The sequence below is a fragment of the Schistocerca piceifrons genome, chromosome 2, assembly GCF_021461385.2.
Source record: "Schistocerca piceifrons isolate TAMUIC-IGC-003096 chromosome 2, iqSchPice1.1, whole genome shotgun sequence".
NCBI classification, from domain to species: Eukaryota; Metazoa; Arthropoda; class Insecta; order Orthoptera; family Acrididae; genus Schistocerca; species Schistocerca piceifrons.
Genome location: NC_060139.1, coordinates 892,569,010 through 892,586,010, shown reverse-complemented (window position 1 = coordinate 892,586,010; position 17,001 = coordinate 892,569,010). Strand labels below are relative to the sequence as shown.

Sequence of the window (17,001 nt, the reverse complement as noted above, 5' to 3'; positions counted from 1 at the left end):
TCCTTGAAAATATGTCCACTTTTTCTGCTATAGACATCAATCAATGTTGCCGCTTTTAAAATGAGATTCACCTAAATGTTATTTCTGTCTTAAGTCAGAAAAAGAAAGATATCTGACACCAGGTTCTTACAAAAAGCCTGAGTTGAAGAGTTACGAGTATTAGAGGGAGAACTTCTTGATAACTGCAGTTGTGCAAACCTCCACACAGGTCACGTACATTTTTATTTGCTATTCATTCATGCTTTGCCACCCCCACCCGTCATATTCTCCGTGTACGACGAATATATCTTGCTTTGCCATAGGCTGTAAGTTACGTCACTATCTGTTCTGATATTTCAACTAATTTTTGTTTTCGCTTTTAATAATTGTTGTAGAATATTCACAACCATCTGCTTACGGCATAGTAGTTTTCTAGTGTGTATTGTAACACAGTTTTACATAAACGCAGATAAAATTTTTAGTCCTACCTTTCGTATGTACTTGTAATTTCTGTAATTAATTTCTTTTTTAAGCTGTATCTCTGTGTAACAGTTCCCAGCACACCTGAAGATTTTCACGTATCTTCCACGACTATTTCTTCCATCACTCTTGCTTGGAGGCTACCAGAAGGGGGCAAGAAGCTCGCAGCAAGTAAGCAATATTTGTATTTTCCTCCAATCCTTTAAAATTACATTTGAAAGTACTAATTGCGGCGACCATTATTATTCTGTTATTGTTACAATATTTATATTTTCCATCATTAGCAATTTGTTAATGGTAATGAATTATTTTCGTACAAAAATTTTTTTCCATAAACTGCTTAATATTTCTAAGAGAATTTCGTTACCAAAAGGAAGGAAACTCAGTGTTGTACAAAGCTATTCACAAGTACCTTCTGGGTCTGAGAAGATGACAGTGCAAAAGCTAGAAGACATATTAAGAGTGTACATTCATCAGTGGTAGGGCAGCTCTCCAATTTTGAAACTCACACTGCTGCTGGTCATGCGGCAGACGATAAGAAGTGCATTCAATTCATTGTAGCCACCGACAGTAATTGCCTGTGATGGCGCTACAGTAGCCAACTTTGTAAAGCAATTCATTGGGATGCCGGTCTGCAGGGCGAATGAATTCGATGTGACAAGAGGACGCGGATGCTTTGTCTACATGTTCTGACCCGCCTGCCCCATAGTGCAAATGCGCTACGATGTGTGTTACGAGACTATACTCGGTGAGATGGTCTGTCGCCTGACAGCTGGTATTTTCCTGTATACCTCGTTGTCTTTTACGCAGTTGTCCCTGGAGGTACTTGTGAATAAACCTATATACTTTCTGTATTTAAAAATACAATAGAAGAAATAATTAATGAAATGAACAATCTTTTTAACCTGAAGCTGTGACAATACATGTAAAATTTAAATCCAAAAATGTTGGTAGCATGCAACAAAAATTTATACGTGACTGCTTCACTTAACACTGACAATTTTAATACATTGCAAATAATATGAACTGTTGTGCTATTTTTTTTCAACGACAGCCACTCTCTACACTCCATACCGTTATCTATTACATACACCCAAGTTCCTTGTTTTAAATTTTACAACAATTGCCGTGGCTATGAAACATTCACAAGCTCAAACTTTCAGGATTATCTGCATGGGATTAGGAATCTCAAAGGGTCTATAAGAAATTATTTCACTCTGTTTAGTCTATTTTAAGAATGTGCTACTCTAAACATTTTTTATTTAAACAATTATTTTATGCGGCTTAGTTTTGAGAGTGTGAAATTTTTCAACGGATTGCAAAGGTTCCGCTGAGTTCACAATAGAAGCATGTGTAATTTCACGTTTATTTCAGTTTATCTTCACCCGAGTTAACGAATACATTGATTCCTTCTACGTATTCCCACGAAGAGGCTGTGAAGGTAAAAGCGAGAAAGAACTGAGCTCACTCTGAGTCTTACCAGCAGTTGTATTTACTGAGAAACATTCGTGACTCGAAAAGGAACAACAATGGTACACAAGTACCCTCCGCCACTCACATCAGACAAAAAAGCGAGTTAATATTGCATTGCCATCCAGTTCTGAGCTACGTTGAAAGTTTCAAGTCTGTAATTAATTGAGATATTAGTTGAGAATCAGCTGCACAATTTATACCAAGCAGAGAAACTTACAGAAATCAAAGTACCCTGCGGTACACACCAGACACAAAAGCAAGTTAATATTGTACTGTCATCCAGTTCTAAGCTGTGCTGAAAGTTTCAAGGCTGTAGTACTTCACTAAGTTAGTTCAAAACCTTTTGCAAAATTTGTATCGGACACAAACAAGAAAGCGACTTAATAGAAACGTGTTTAAGTGAGATCCAATTGGAATGATATTCAATTGGAGCTGATACAAGTACCTGCAAGTAACAGGTTGGCTATACTTTCAGATATGAGATACAAAAAGCTCAGCCAAAAGAGTAGCAAGTAGTTCATCTCAGTTCCAGCATGCTGAACAGTGTCATATCTTAAATATCGTAAAATATACTTAGCAAAGAGTTTGGACAGTACAGGAGGTGATTACATGTTTCATCAAGTCTGGGAACAGAGCTACGAATCAGAATAGTGAAGATCTGGACCCTCAGAAAACAATACGTTTACGAAATATTAACATTGTTTTCCAGCGATATATTAGGTACAGCGTGGAACAGAAGACAGAATTACTTTGCTCACATCACATATAATGACATATAGTTAAAAATTCTTGGCGTGTTCCCGTAGTGAATCCATTTTTTTTAAATATCCATAGCATTGAGAGAATAGAGAATACGATTTGTAATCCATATCGCAGTAATTTGTGATAGCACACAACCAAACGGATGATGATGCCATTCTGAAGCTGAGTTCACTTGCTTCGTATTTGCAGAGAAATGAAGGAAATATAAAATTCTCTTCAATCAGTCTGTATCAGGAATAGCAGGCTAGTAAAATCAAAAGAGAATAGTTTCCTTTAAACCGTTATCCACAGCTACATCAGACTATGTTGCTGTGTTCCTTGTCGATGTAGTGCTATGAGCACATGCGCAGTTGAGATTGTGTTAGCAGATATTCCAACCCAAATGAAAAAAAAATTATCGTTCTTATCTCGTAGAGAATCTCGACATTCGATACGTAGATAGTTTACAGATTGTAGAAGTATAACTACCACAATTAGGTTATCTCACGAAGCGACAACATGAAGCAGCAGTCATACGTCTTTCCATAAGTTTCTTGAAATAAAAGTTTTCACCCATCAAATATTTCATATTCCGTCTGTTTAGCCTTTCATTTTAAAAACTCTTCTCGGTGTAATTACTGCATTAGTATCCTATGATACAGTTAACAAAGTGCAGTTTATTGAACTTTGTGGGTATATTAGCATTTCATACGTTTCACCTTCTTCCACGGTGAAAGTTCTTTGTTACACTCAGTTTGGCTGAAGAAGATAAAGTTTAAAAAAAGTTATGATGTGGATCAAGTAGTGATCATTCACATAAACTGTTACGAGAAGAAACACCAGGTTTCATTACATCAGGAAAGTTGGGTTCGTAAATGATAATAATGGAACAATAATGTAATTATTCTAGTTCAGTACAGAAGAGACGAACAAAACATAAAAAATTGTAGTCTCGTAATGGTCTATCTGTACTATGCAAGATCTTCGCTAATCAAAAATTTCATACAAAAAAAGTTGGAATATTATCAGAGAAAGGAACATAGAGACTTCAGAACCGCATATAGCAAAATGTGAGCCATGAACGAAATGATTAAAATGGTTTACCTTTTTTCCCGAGAAGGATTTTAGCTCATATTGAACAAAATCTGTACATGATCTGTCGAGAAAGGGACTATCTATTATACTGTGCTATTATAATGGGTCGTATATATGTCCTTTCTATAAACTCCTTCTATCAGCAGAGTGATAAGTTCAGAAATGGAAGAGAAATCAGGTAACGATGTTAGGTATCAACATCATTAAATGTAGTTTTCTGATCTGCAAACTAGGAATGGAAGATAAAATACAAGATTATGGAAGATGTACACACCACATGCATATTGGTGATGATACACTATTTGCCTCTGGTGCATGAAAACTTCAGCTACAAATCTAGGAACCGAACAGAGTAGTTTTGAATATAAGCACATAAAACCAATCATAATGGAAAGAAAATAACCTATACCTATCGCATTGGAAAGAAAATAGCACAAATTAATAATGAAGTTATGCAACTGCTTGAAAACGGTTTTGTTTCTTCAGCAGCTTTATACAACGATTAGATGGGGACCAAAAAGAAGTAAAGAGCAAATATACTCTGCATAAATTTTTGTGGCGAAAGAAAGGTTTTCAGAACCAAGCATACAATGAGTATGATATGGAAGGTTTAAAATATGTGCGTCTTTCCATCTGTTAAGAAAGCCATGGAGGTTTTCAGAGATATACTGTCAAAAGCTTAGTTTTGTAAATATGCATTTTGTTAATTCTTAGTAAAGCGGCAGAATGACAAACACCTCTAATTCATATTCTAACACAGTCGACTGAACATGAAAATTAATAATAATAACAATGTAGTAGTTTATTAGACCAACAAAACTTTTATGTACTATTGATTTGTAATGACGCAGATAAATTTTCTATTACTCACGTAACTGAAGTAGAAATCCAGTCCTCTACTATTGTATGTATGATGTAAATAAACAACTGCGATAAATCACTACATTTAGTTAGCTTCAGATATGCCATTTGAAAATTTGGGTTAGTATTCAAATGGTAAAGAAAAGTGCGTAGTAATGCTGCATCATTTGGGTACTGACATTAAACTACTTTGCTGCACGTTAAATTTTAAAAATTATTACACAAAATATTATAGTCTTCTAACTAAATGAGAACCTTTTAATTAATTCTTGGTTAAATGATGTCCACCGACTGTTGCTGTCACGGTTTGAAACCCGATGAACTTCGTAATACTGCTTCCTGAGATTATATAATTTTGTTGACATCACTGACTTGAGAGAAGCGAGGGAACCAGAAGGACTTAACTTTATATTGCATTTCGGCTGGACGTCTGCTCACTGATGCTGCTTAGTTTCTGCGTATAGTGCTGGACCGAAGAAGACAGCGCACGACCGCAATGGCGTACGCCCTGTAGTTATATTAAAATTAATTATTTGTTAAACGTTAAGCCAATGTAAATTATTGCTGTGAAGCTAATACCGATTCCCCTCTCAGAATGTTTAGCTTGTCTGTAGCCACGGGAAGTGTCAGAATCGTATTTTTAGGTTTGATTGTTGGGTGAAATACGGCATACATGAGTACATTCACGTCACTCTTATTATCCCGAAGCGTGCAAATTTATTCAGGTTTTCTTGAAATTCGCACGGAGGACTGACGAATGGCCTTTACGGTCCGTGTATAATGTAGATCTGCTGATACTTTATTCAGAATGATTGATAGCGTGTGACTTTCGTTGCCCTATACAACAGTTCTGATGGTCACAGCTCATACTCGAACACAGGTAATGTAGCTGTATCAAACTCTAGCATTTCGCCTCGTCCTTCTGCTGATAATTTTTCTTCCTTCCACACTATCCAGTTGCTCGCACTAAATTTACAATGTTGCTTTCCTTTAATAGCGGAACAGCCTGCCATTTGTTTAACAATGCATCAGATTGAATAACGATCCCACATTGTCCATTCCGAATCAGTTCAGCAAAACACCTCCCAACTCTTCAGTCTCTCAAAATAGTTTCCGGCTCGTATTAAGTCTTGAATTCAAATCCCCGCAAAACTGGATGGAAGTTTCCAAAATTAGCTGCACTGTTTCAATCCTACGTTCACTAGCTAGTGCAGTTACTCTTGTCTCGTGTTTTAACAGAGTGATCTTCCGATTTTGTAAAAACCTACAAATATTACGAAAGTGCCTAGCTGCACTACTGCGTTATATACAGGGTGTCCAAGCTATCTTGTCCACCCAAAATATCTCTGGAACAATAACAGCTATTGGAAAACGACTTTCACCGGTATCAATGTAGGGCTGGGGCCCATGAATGTACATATTTGGAAACATTCTAAAATGAAAGGATATGTGTTTTTTAACACAAACTTATGTTTTTTTAAATGGACCTCCTATATTTTTTCTTCAGCAATCAATAGCATGACAAAGTACATACACAATGGCGTTGATTGTATCGCAATATTCCCATTACGTCCCGAGATATTGAGACGCGAAGTTGACGCTTGAAACATCCAACATGCGCTGCTAGCGCACGTCCTGAGGCTCAGGCGTGAACCCCATGCTGCCCGTAATCGCGATGTGATTGACATGTGTAATCACACCTCCATACTTTTCAAGAGGTCCGAAACGAATAATACGGTCTGCTGCCATCAACTCTCATAAGCACATAATGGTTTCCCTCTTGCACGTTTTACGTATCTACGTACACAAAATGAACCAGTACCGATCGGTGTACACCCGCCAGGTTGTCTTATTTATCCTGCACACCCAAAATAAGGTTTATCTAATGCGTTATATGACCCATTTTGCCTGTCGCGCAGGGCCTGGCTCTACCTAGTCAAGTGTCCAACCTAGTTCCCACTACTGCCACAGTTACCACTTCGCCTTGTTTATGATTTGCGACCCATGAAAACTTCTGTACTCCACCACCCTCCGAGCATCCCATTTGCTTACCTAGTCAAGTGTCCAACCTAGTTCCCACTACTGCCACAGTTACCACTTCGCCTTGTTTATGATTTGCGACCCATGAAAACTTCTGTACTCCACCACCCTCCGAGCATCCCATTTGCTGTTGCTTTGGCGTGCGGTACACCGCTTGCCAGTGTAGTCGTGCATCAGATTAATCTAGTGGCGGCACGGAGGTAGTACACATTATGAATAAACATTGTGTTGTTGAACTTATACTGTACAGTATAATGTACACACATGAAGATATGGTAGAAATGCTGCTGATCTATGGAGAATGTACGTTGACGGGAAATACGTTATGAGTTTGATTGTTTGTTTATAGTACTGTTAGCGAACATTATGATTATTAAGTTAATGTGTCTGTTTTCTACCCTACTCTACATACCTGTACTGTACCCTGTTGTAGGTGGACGAAATGCTGTTCAGGCAGAACGACTGTACAGAAGACGATTCCCTGACAAGCCATCGCCTTCGCGCCGGATGTTTCGTCGTCTCACATCTCGTCTACGTGAAACGGGAAGCTTAAATCCAAGACCTCGACATCGTCGTAGAACACGCACAGATGAACGTGCTGAAATTTCTGTGCTCGCTACCATAGCTGTGAATCCTCAAATCAGCACACGTCAAATTGAACGTGAAGTTGGTGTGTCGAAATCAAGTGCACACCGTATTCTTAAACGTCATAAATTTCATCCTTACCATGATCATTTACACCAGGATCTTCATGGAAATGACTTCCGCAATAGGGCAACATTTTGTCGGTTGGCTCAGCAAAAACTTCAGACTAATCCAAAATTTTGCAGATGTTCTCTTTACCGACGAGGCATCATTCTCCAACAAAGGAATTGTCAATATGAGGAATATGCATTACTGGTCCGCAGACAATCCAAAATGGCTCCGTTAGGTAGAGCATCAACGTCTGTGGAAAGTTAATGTTTGGTGCGGGATTATTGGAGGTACCATTATCGGACCTTTCTGTATAAATGTCATCCAAAATGGCAGACTGTACTCCAGATTTATACGACACAATCTTCTTGTTCTCTTGGACACCGTACCTCTGAACCGGAGAATGGTCATGTGGTATCAGCATGACGGATGCCCAGCACATAACGCCTTACGAGCACGACGACTTCTGAACCGTAAGTTCCCTGGTAGGTGGATTGGACGAGGTGGCCCAATTAGGTGGCCTGCCCGATCTCCGGACCTTACACCGCTGGATTATTTTCTTTGGGGAGCAGTGAAGGATGCTGTTTACCAACATGAACCAACAACATCAGAGGACATGAAGCAACGCATTATTGATGCTTGTACAGCCATCAAAGAGGAAACAGTAGCACGAAGTAGGGCATCCTACATCCGCAGAGTGACCCTATGTATGCAAGCCAATGGGCATCACTTTGAGCACGAGATGTGAACGCTATGTTTAGTATGTAGTGCTGGTATCCCAGTGGAAGTTTCTACAAAGGGCCATTTTACCCAGTGATGTTAAGAAACATTTGTTTCCAACATTTTGTCATTTAACGAATTAGATAAACACAACATTGATAATTATGTGATAATAAAACTAATTTGTTAAACATGTTTATATTCATCTTCTGTGTCCTACCTGAACTTCCCAAATAAAAACATTTTTACCTAAACAACGGTAAAACTTTTAGTCCACTTGATCGTTTCACTAAAACCATCAACATGAATTTTACTATTACGACTGAATGATTAACTGTCACTTGCGCTAGATCTACAGTAAAGTAAAGTTTTGACGTTGAACGGCATTACCTTTTTAGTAACGGGTTAACGATAAGTGAAGTTAACTTTGTGACTAAAGTTGCGGTAAACAGATATGTTACAGAACCGCATCACCCCTAGCCTATGGGATAAATACCTGCTGGAATGTACGACGTTAATGCAGGATGGCAGCAGACCGTATTATTCGTTTCGGACCTCTCGATAAGTATGGAAGCGTGATTACGCATGTCAATCACATCGCGATTACGGGCAGCATGGGGTTCACGCCTGAGCCTCAGGACGTGCGCTAGCAGCGCATGTCGGGTGTTTCAAGCGTCAACTTCGCGTCTCAATATCTCGGGATGTAATGGGAATATTGCGATGCAATCAACGCCATTGTGTATGTGCTTTGACATGCTATGGATTGCTGAAAAAAATATAGGAGGTCCATTTAAAATAACGTATGTTTGTGTTAAAAAACACATATTCTTTCGTTTTAGAATGTTTCGAAATAAGTACATTCATGGGCCCCAGCCCTACATTGATACCGGTGAAAGTCGTTTTCCAATAGCTGTTATTGTTCCAGAGATATTTTGGGTGGACAAGATAGCTGGGACACCCTGTATAATAAACAGTAGTTGTTTATGCACGATACATTACGATCAAAACAAAAATTTACGCGAATACAAAAAATACATACAGTAAAATTTTTTATAGCTTGTTGCCGATTTTACATCAACATAGAACAGTACGCAATACAATGAGAAAACAAGAGAAAAATAAACACATATAAATAAGACGCTAATTAAACACAAATGTACGTAAAAAGTCCTCGAGTATAGTATGTCAAATAATTGAAGACGTGGTTGATAAAGAAGATGTTTCCTGCTTCTTCATTTCATAGGTTAGACTTAAGCACTGTCCGTCTTTAATTAAGTCTTCATTAATACTCTCCACCTGTCTCTTCATAAACCATTGCTACTATGGAAATGTGTTTGTTATGCATCCTCTCTTTATTCTTTTAGGTGCTGTTGCAGCGTTTACTTGTTGGACATTATTTCGCTTATATCTTCTTCTATTGCGCCCATGAATTTCCTGTGAAGTCCACACGTAACCTTATTTAGTTTCTTCAGAATATTATTACAGTATTTGTTATTCTACCTTCAGCTGTTACCATGCACAATTACTGGAAGAGTCATACTCTTGAAAAAAAAACTGCTTTTTTTTTAACTCAGATTTTAATGTGTGGACGTATGGTGTTAAACATTTCGAAACATACAGTTTTATTCAAACTTCTTTATAACAGTGCGCACCAGTTAGGCAATGGAAACAATATTATAGTGACTATTATTTTAAAAATCATGTTGCTCACAGAAATTCTGATTCAGTCCAGATCTTTCCCTAGCTAGTTATCACCTTAGTCCAAAAGTTATACTGCTTCCATAGAGGCCTGAAACAGTCAAGTGCACGTTATAAGAAGAGAGTGTGTTTGTGTACACAATGATCTGTTGAATCCAACACGTATTATTCTAGAGAGGACTGAAGTACTCAGCAGTGTTGAAAATCCAGTTCTAACAGAAAACAACACGCATATAAGAGGTGTTTGAACTGTGAGTTTTAACACAGTGTTAGCTATTAGTTGGTAGCAGATACTGTGGATGTATGTTTTTTATGTATACCTATCTGAAAGTAGTACCCATTTGATAATTACAACAAGACGAAACAGCACTTGTTAGAAACTGTATATTATGAAGACTTTTATCCCTTTGCGTATTCTGAGTGTTTCTATTGTAACAAATCAAGCGTGTGTTTGACTGCTTAGTTTTTTCCTTCACTATATTACCAACTACTGCTTTTAATGATGGGCGAAATAAAATTGTCCCATCCCGTGACATGTTAGGGGATCATAAATTATAAGCTGCATTATATCGTGTAACTAGCTGTAAAACAATTTCAGTTAACTCTTCATCATTTACTTGTGTCAACATTATTCCGCCATGGTGTGATGGCAGGACGTGACCCACGCATTAATATTTAAGTTACAGACTACTGCCTGCATTACAAGAGAGAGTTCGGCGAGTGGGAGAAGATAAAGATTCCTGGAACGGAGACGAGCTTCACGCTGGGGGGCCTGCAGTGCGGCGCCAAGTACCTGCTCTACCTGCAGGCGGAGGGCCGCCGCGGCGACAGCCACCCCACAGACACCATAGCGGCGCGCACCCAGGGCGCAGGTAAGTCATCCCACAGACTCCATAGGAGTCTACAACCAGGGGGCAGGTAAGCAACCCCACAGACACCATAGGAGTCTACGCCCATGGTGCAGGTTGGCTACCCCACAGAAACCATAGGAGTCTACACCCAAGGTGCAGGTAGGCTATCACACAGACACCATAGGAGTCTACACCCAGGGTATAGGTAGGCCACGCCACAGACACCATAGGAGTCTACACCCAGGGTACAGGTAAGTCATACCACAGACACCATAGGAGTCTACACCCAGGGGGCAGGTAGGCCACCCCACAGACACCATAGGAGTCTACACCCAGGGGGCAGGTAGGCCACCCCACAAACACCATAGGAGTCTGCACCCAGGGCGCATGTAGGCTACCCCACAGACACCATAGGAGTCTACACCCAGGGGCAGGTAAGCCACCCCACAGACACCATAGGAGTCTACACACAGGGGGCAGGTAGGCCACCCCACAAACACCATAGGAGTTTGCACCCAGGGTGCAGGTAGGCTACCCCACAGACACCATAGGAGTCTACACCCAGGGTGAAGGTAGGCTACACCACAGAAACCATAGTGGTGCACACGCAAGGTGCATGTAAGCCTTGTGTATTACCTCAGTCTGTCTGGTGTTCGAGTAAGCAGGCCAGTGCTTGGTATATTCCATAAAGACAGTGACACAGAATCTTTCACATAATCTGTCTCTGTCCAATGCCACATGATCTGGCTGTTACCTGCCCTACTACCAGCAATACCACAACGGGTCATCGTTTCTACCTCTGACGGTCAAGTAAAATGTATATAATCAGAAATCTGTAGCTGTCACTTGTTAACTTCATAGTTGTAGAGTTTGCTTCATCCCATCCACTAGAGTGGCTAGGTAGATTCGCAATACCTAAACTAATATGAATATCAGTGCTAAAAATTTCACTAGCAGCGCATTGTGGACGCTAGAGAGAGCTGCAGCAAAATGAAATGCTTGGGTATAATGTCATGTGGTACACTTTCCCTTGTGTCTACGCTTCGCCTATCACTCACACTCTTGTGTGCACCCCACAATATCAACAACAAGAAGTAAATCTTCAGTAGAACCAAATTAAAACACTATACCACAGTGTTAAAACAACCTATTTACGTAAAAAATCTGTTTTTTAATAATCTTCCATGTGCAGAAGACTATTTCTTTTTATTCATCCAGACTCGTTTCGACATCTATATGTCACATTTATTTCGGTAAATCATAATACAAAATTAGTAATCGTATATCTATTGTCGGCGTAAGCAATGTAACATCTGCATTTAGTTAGGTTTATGTCGATTGCCCACCTGGAAGTTACATCGCCAGTAAAAGTGCATTTTTAGAGTTGGGTTTTCTTGCCCTTTTTTTCTCGTTTTGGCAGCATGTCATGTGCACAACAGTCATAAAGAAAATTTGTACATTTTTGATGTACTATTTTGTGGGTAGCAATTATGTAAATTAATATAGCTACATTTTCCGTCTTCTTGTATGTTTCTGATGGACATTTCTTTCTACTGCCATTTAGTACACTGCTTTCATGCCGTTTTTCATTTAATTACACTTTTTGCAATGTCCTTCGCACGTATTTTCCAGAAAACGTGATTTGGGCAGATATTTAGTAACATTTATTCGCATGTAAAAACTTAACAGAGGACCATTACCTTTACAGAGTGGAAATACTTGAAAATCAGATTACTGGAAAAATACTGTACTCGGGATAAGCAATAGAGAGTGGTAAAATAAGATCTAATGTTTAGATCTGAAAAATATAAGCAAAATACGTGAAGTAGGGTTAAGTGTAAATCAATCTTGTTCAGAAGCCTCAACCAAATAAATGTGAGTAATCTAAAAATTTTCTGTGTTACAGAAACAAAAAAGAAGAAGAAGGAAAAATTGTATATAAGACTTGAAAATTTCAGATAGGAACTATTTTCAGAATAAAATAGTAAATACTGCATGCTCTCGAGGCATAAAAAATAAGAAATCGGGAACAACATGGGCGGAGGAAAGGCAAAGACAACATGGAGAGAAGGTGGAATGTCCAAGGCATAAGTAAAAGTGAAAAAAGAAGAGGAATGGAAGATATTAGGGGGATAAATAACAGTAATGGCAGAAATGACAAGTAACAAGGCAATAATTACAATAAACACACCACGTAATAATAACAACAGAACAATCGACGGAGCTATGGAATTGCGAAACAACAAACAACTGCAACAGCCAAGAAAATCGAAGGACACGCGGTCCGGATCAAACAGTAAGGGCTAAAATAAGCATCCCAGTCCAAACAGTGGCAGTTCTGCGAGCGTCTGAATCAACAAACACACTCAGAATTGAAAACGCAAGGATAAAATGGCTCTAAGCACTATGGGACTTAACGTCTGAGGTCATCAGTCCCCAAAGCAAGGATAAATGGACCAGTTCAGTTCTGGGAAGATCTCTACACACTGAAAAAAACACTGCAACAAGAATGCTAGATGTTTCAACAACTTTGAGAAGAAATTGTCTTAAAACATAATACAAGACCTGGAGACAACACCTGAAATGATAAAAAAAAAGAGTGAAGGAAGTCAAGAACTGGCAACTGCACGGCTTCCAGCTGAAATTGGGAAACAACTTGGAAAACATATTTAATAATGATTCAGCTTAACTAGCAAAATCTAAGATTACAGGCCACCAAGTCGAAGCTGCTATGAGGCATTATAAACGACAGAAGCCAGGACTTTGTAAAAGACAAGAGATAAAAACATTAGATCAATAAGGTAACAAGTGAAGAAGCAGGAGTGTACAGGACCCGATCCTTTCCGACAAAATGATTTTGCAGAACTGAAGATACCGGAAGTGTCAAGAAACCACCGGCACCAGCATTGAACTGTGTTGGAGCGCTGAAAGACAGGACTATCTTTAAGAAATAAATAATACTGACCAGTCAGCATCAAAGGAGACATTTTCAGTATGTCCTCATTGCTACAACTGCTATTCATCATCTAGATAGAAACTTCCTGGCAGATTAAAACTGTGTGCCGGACCGAGACTCGAACTCGGGACCTTTGCCTCTCGCGGGCAAGTGCTCTACCAACTGAGCTACCCGAGCACGACTCACGCCCCGTCCTCACTGCTTTACTTCTGCCAGTACCTCGTCTCCTACCTTCCAAACTTTACAGAAGCTCTCCTGCGAACCTTGCAGAACTAGCACTCCTGAAAGAAGGGATATTGCGGAGACATGGCTTAGCCACAGCCTGGGGAATGTTTCTAGAATGAAATTTCCACTCTACAGCGGAGTGTGCGCTGATATGAAACTTCCTGGCAGATTAAAACTGTGTGCCGGACCGAGACTCGAACTCGGGGCCTTTGCCTTTCGCGGGCAAGTGCTCTACCAACTGAGCTACCTAAGCACGACTCACGCCCCGTCCTTACAGCTTTACTTCAGTCAGTACCTCGTGTCTTACGTTCCAAACTTTACAGAAGCTCTCCTGCGAACCTTGCAGAACTAGCACACCTGAAATAGCCTTTCTTTCAGGAGTGCTAGTTCTGCAACTTCCCTCCCGTAGCTAAGCTCTATCTGCGGCAACAGGAATGACACACAACCACAAGTTAAAAAAATAAAGTTCGCAGTCTTTAGAACAGGGAGACCAGTACTAAACTTTTTTTTTTTTATTTATTTATTTATTTTTGAATCATCACTCTTCCTACTGGTCGGATGCGGCCAGCCTCGAATTCCTCTCCTGTGCCAACTTCTTTATCTCCGAGTAGCTCTTCCGCGTATATCCTAAATTATTTGCTGCTGGATGTACCCCAATCTCGCTTCCTCTACAGTTTTTACTTTCTACAGCACGCTTTAGTACCTGATGTCTTAACAGATATCCCACCATCGTGTCCTTTCTATGTTCCCCATATATACTTTCCCTCGTCGAAAGTGCAGAGAGCATCCTCGTTCCTTACCGTATCAGTCACTCAATTTTCAACGTTCTTCTGTAGCACCCCGTTTTAAATGCTTCTGTTCTCACCTGTTTCGGTTTTCCGACTGTCTTCGTCTCACTTCCATATAATGCTGTGCGCCAAAGGTACATTCTCAGAACTTTCTTCTTCAAATTAAGGCTTATGTTTGATACTAGTAGACTTCTCTTGGCCAGGAACGCATTTTTCGCCAGTACTAGTCTGCTTTTTTATATCCTCCCTGATCCATCCGTCATGGATTATTTTGTTGCCTAGACAGCAGAACTCCATAATTTCATCTACATCGTGACCACCAATCTTGATCTTAAGTTTCTTGCTGTTCTCATTTCTGTGACTTCTCATTCCTTTCATCTTTCTTCGATTTACTCCCAATCCATATGCTATACCGATTAGACTGTTCATTCTATTTAGCAGATCCTGTAGGTCTTCTTCACTTTCACTAACGATAGCAGTGCCATCAGTGAATCTTTACATTGATGTCCTTTCACCTTGAATTTTAACGCCAATCTTGAAACTTTATTTTTATTTCATTCGTTGCCTCTTCGACATATAGATTGAACAGCAGGGACGTAAGACTAAATTCCTCTCTAACACTCTTTTTAATCTGTGCACTCCATTCATGGTCCTCCACTCTTATTGTTTCCTCTTTATTCTTGTGCTTATTGTACATTACCTGTCTTCACGTAGCTTACTCCTATTTTTCTCAGGATTTCGAACAACTTGCACCAAACGACTTTGTCGAACGCTTTTATCAGGTCAACAAATCCTATGAACGTCTCCTAACGCTAGTAAAGAGAAAGGTGAAGCACTGCAGATGTTAGGAGATAAATATCAGTTTCAGAAACGTATTACTTTAAGCAGATCTTTTTACTTAGTCGTCTTTCCAATAATGAAACAGCTGTTCTCCAGCATAAACGAAGAAAAAAACTAAAGGGCAAGAAATGTGAATAACCTGTTAGAATTTTCACTGACTTTGTTGCTGTAGAACTGTACAAAAGAAAACCATACGAGAACCAATGGCACTGCAGTCATCTTGTATTATCTGTACATCACAGAGAGAAAAATTCTTAGAGGTGTACTGGCGGTAGCCAGATTCGAAAGGCAGAGAAAACGGGCATCGTCAGATGATGTCGAGACGGCATTCGTCGAACGAACTGAGATGCAGTGTCACTGGCACAGTGGAGATGGGTTAAGTCCCACTACGTTAGCCAGTTAGTACACCAGTCAGTACACCGTGGCGTTGATCTCAAATCACAGAAGTGCCATATAAAATATCAATCAACCCGCTTGCAGTTAATATGAGATAACTGATAAATGTTAGTTGCTTTTATGAACCCTTGGTACTTCATCTGGCCTTGTTCTAATTACTACAAGCGAGTGCTGGTCGCAGTGGGTTTTGTGACGGTATTGTGTAAGCGAAGCGACTGCCCACCACAGGAGAGGAAGTTATCAGAGGGCACATGAACATATTCTGTATTCTCACTCTTTCTTTCTCTCTCTCTCCTTCTCTCTCTCTCTCTCTTAATGTGTGTGTGTGTGTGTGTGTGTGTGTGTGTGTGTGTGTGTGTGTGCGTGTGCGTGTGGAGAGAGTGTATGTCGTATGTTGTGGCACTGTCGTAACACCTCGACTTTCGGTAAAGTTGTCATGCTGATACAGATTTCATGCGACCACTCATATCCCTCGTGCACAAAAGGCTTGACCTGCCCTGGAATATGTTCAGAACCAAATCATCTAGCCCACGCATAGCATTGCTCAAGCTTCTGAACTGTATCACCGACAGCTCAGCTCAGCGAGTTACCAATGACATTCTTATTTTCTCACTTCATTGACACGCTGAGAGGAACCCAATAATAAAATTAGCAGAACTTTGTATTGAGCTCAAAATTAACTTAATTAACTGTGTCAGGCACAGCTTTGTTGTTCCTTGCGCTGCACAAGATCAACGCATCCTTGTTGTACCGTTGAAACATTTTTTTCGTTTGCGACTGTAGTTTATTTACAGTGAAATCTGTTGCGAGCCGCAGCAACTGTCCCGTCTTTGTCTCGAATCGTGGGGACTCGTTTGTAATGTACTGCTTTTCACTGCTTTTGTGCGACCAATATTCGTACCAGCTAAATAAAACTATCAACGTTCACTTGAACTGCAACGAACAGCAACTACAGCAGCTTTTCTGGCGACTCTTGATAACATTTATATTTCGTGGGAGACAAGGATTCGAATCTCGAAAGTACGCACGTACATAGCGTTTAACGTCCCGTTGTCATTAAAGTTATCTGAGATGGAGCATAGACTCGCAGTGAATAAGCATAGGAAATGTAACCAATAGCGCCCGTTTCAAAGAACCAAACATAAGAGTTTTCACAGCAGTGTGC

General features: G+C 39.9%; 1 protein-coding gene across 1 annotated transcript in view; it reads left to right on the top strand.

The window, feature by feature from the left end:
• LOC124775970 (Down syndrome cell adhesion molecule-like protein Dscam2) overlaps positions 1-16,593 on the top strand; it is a 33,365-nt gene extending 16,772 nt beyond the window's left edge. Inside the window, exons 5-7 of the mRNA XM_047250811.1 lie at positions 532-630; positions 10,461-10,652; positions 16,535-16,593. Coding sequence (XP_047106767.1) covers positions 532-630; positions 10,461-10,652; positions 16,535-16,593 — 350 coding nt within the window. The remainder of the gene's footprint in view (positions 1-531; positions 631-10,460; positions 10,653-16,534) is intronic.
• Positions 16,594-17,001: the final 408 nt, after the last annotated feature.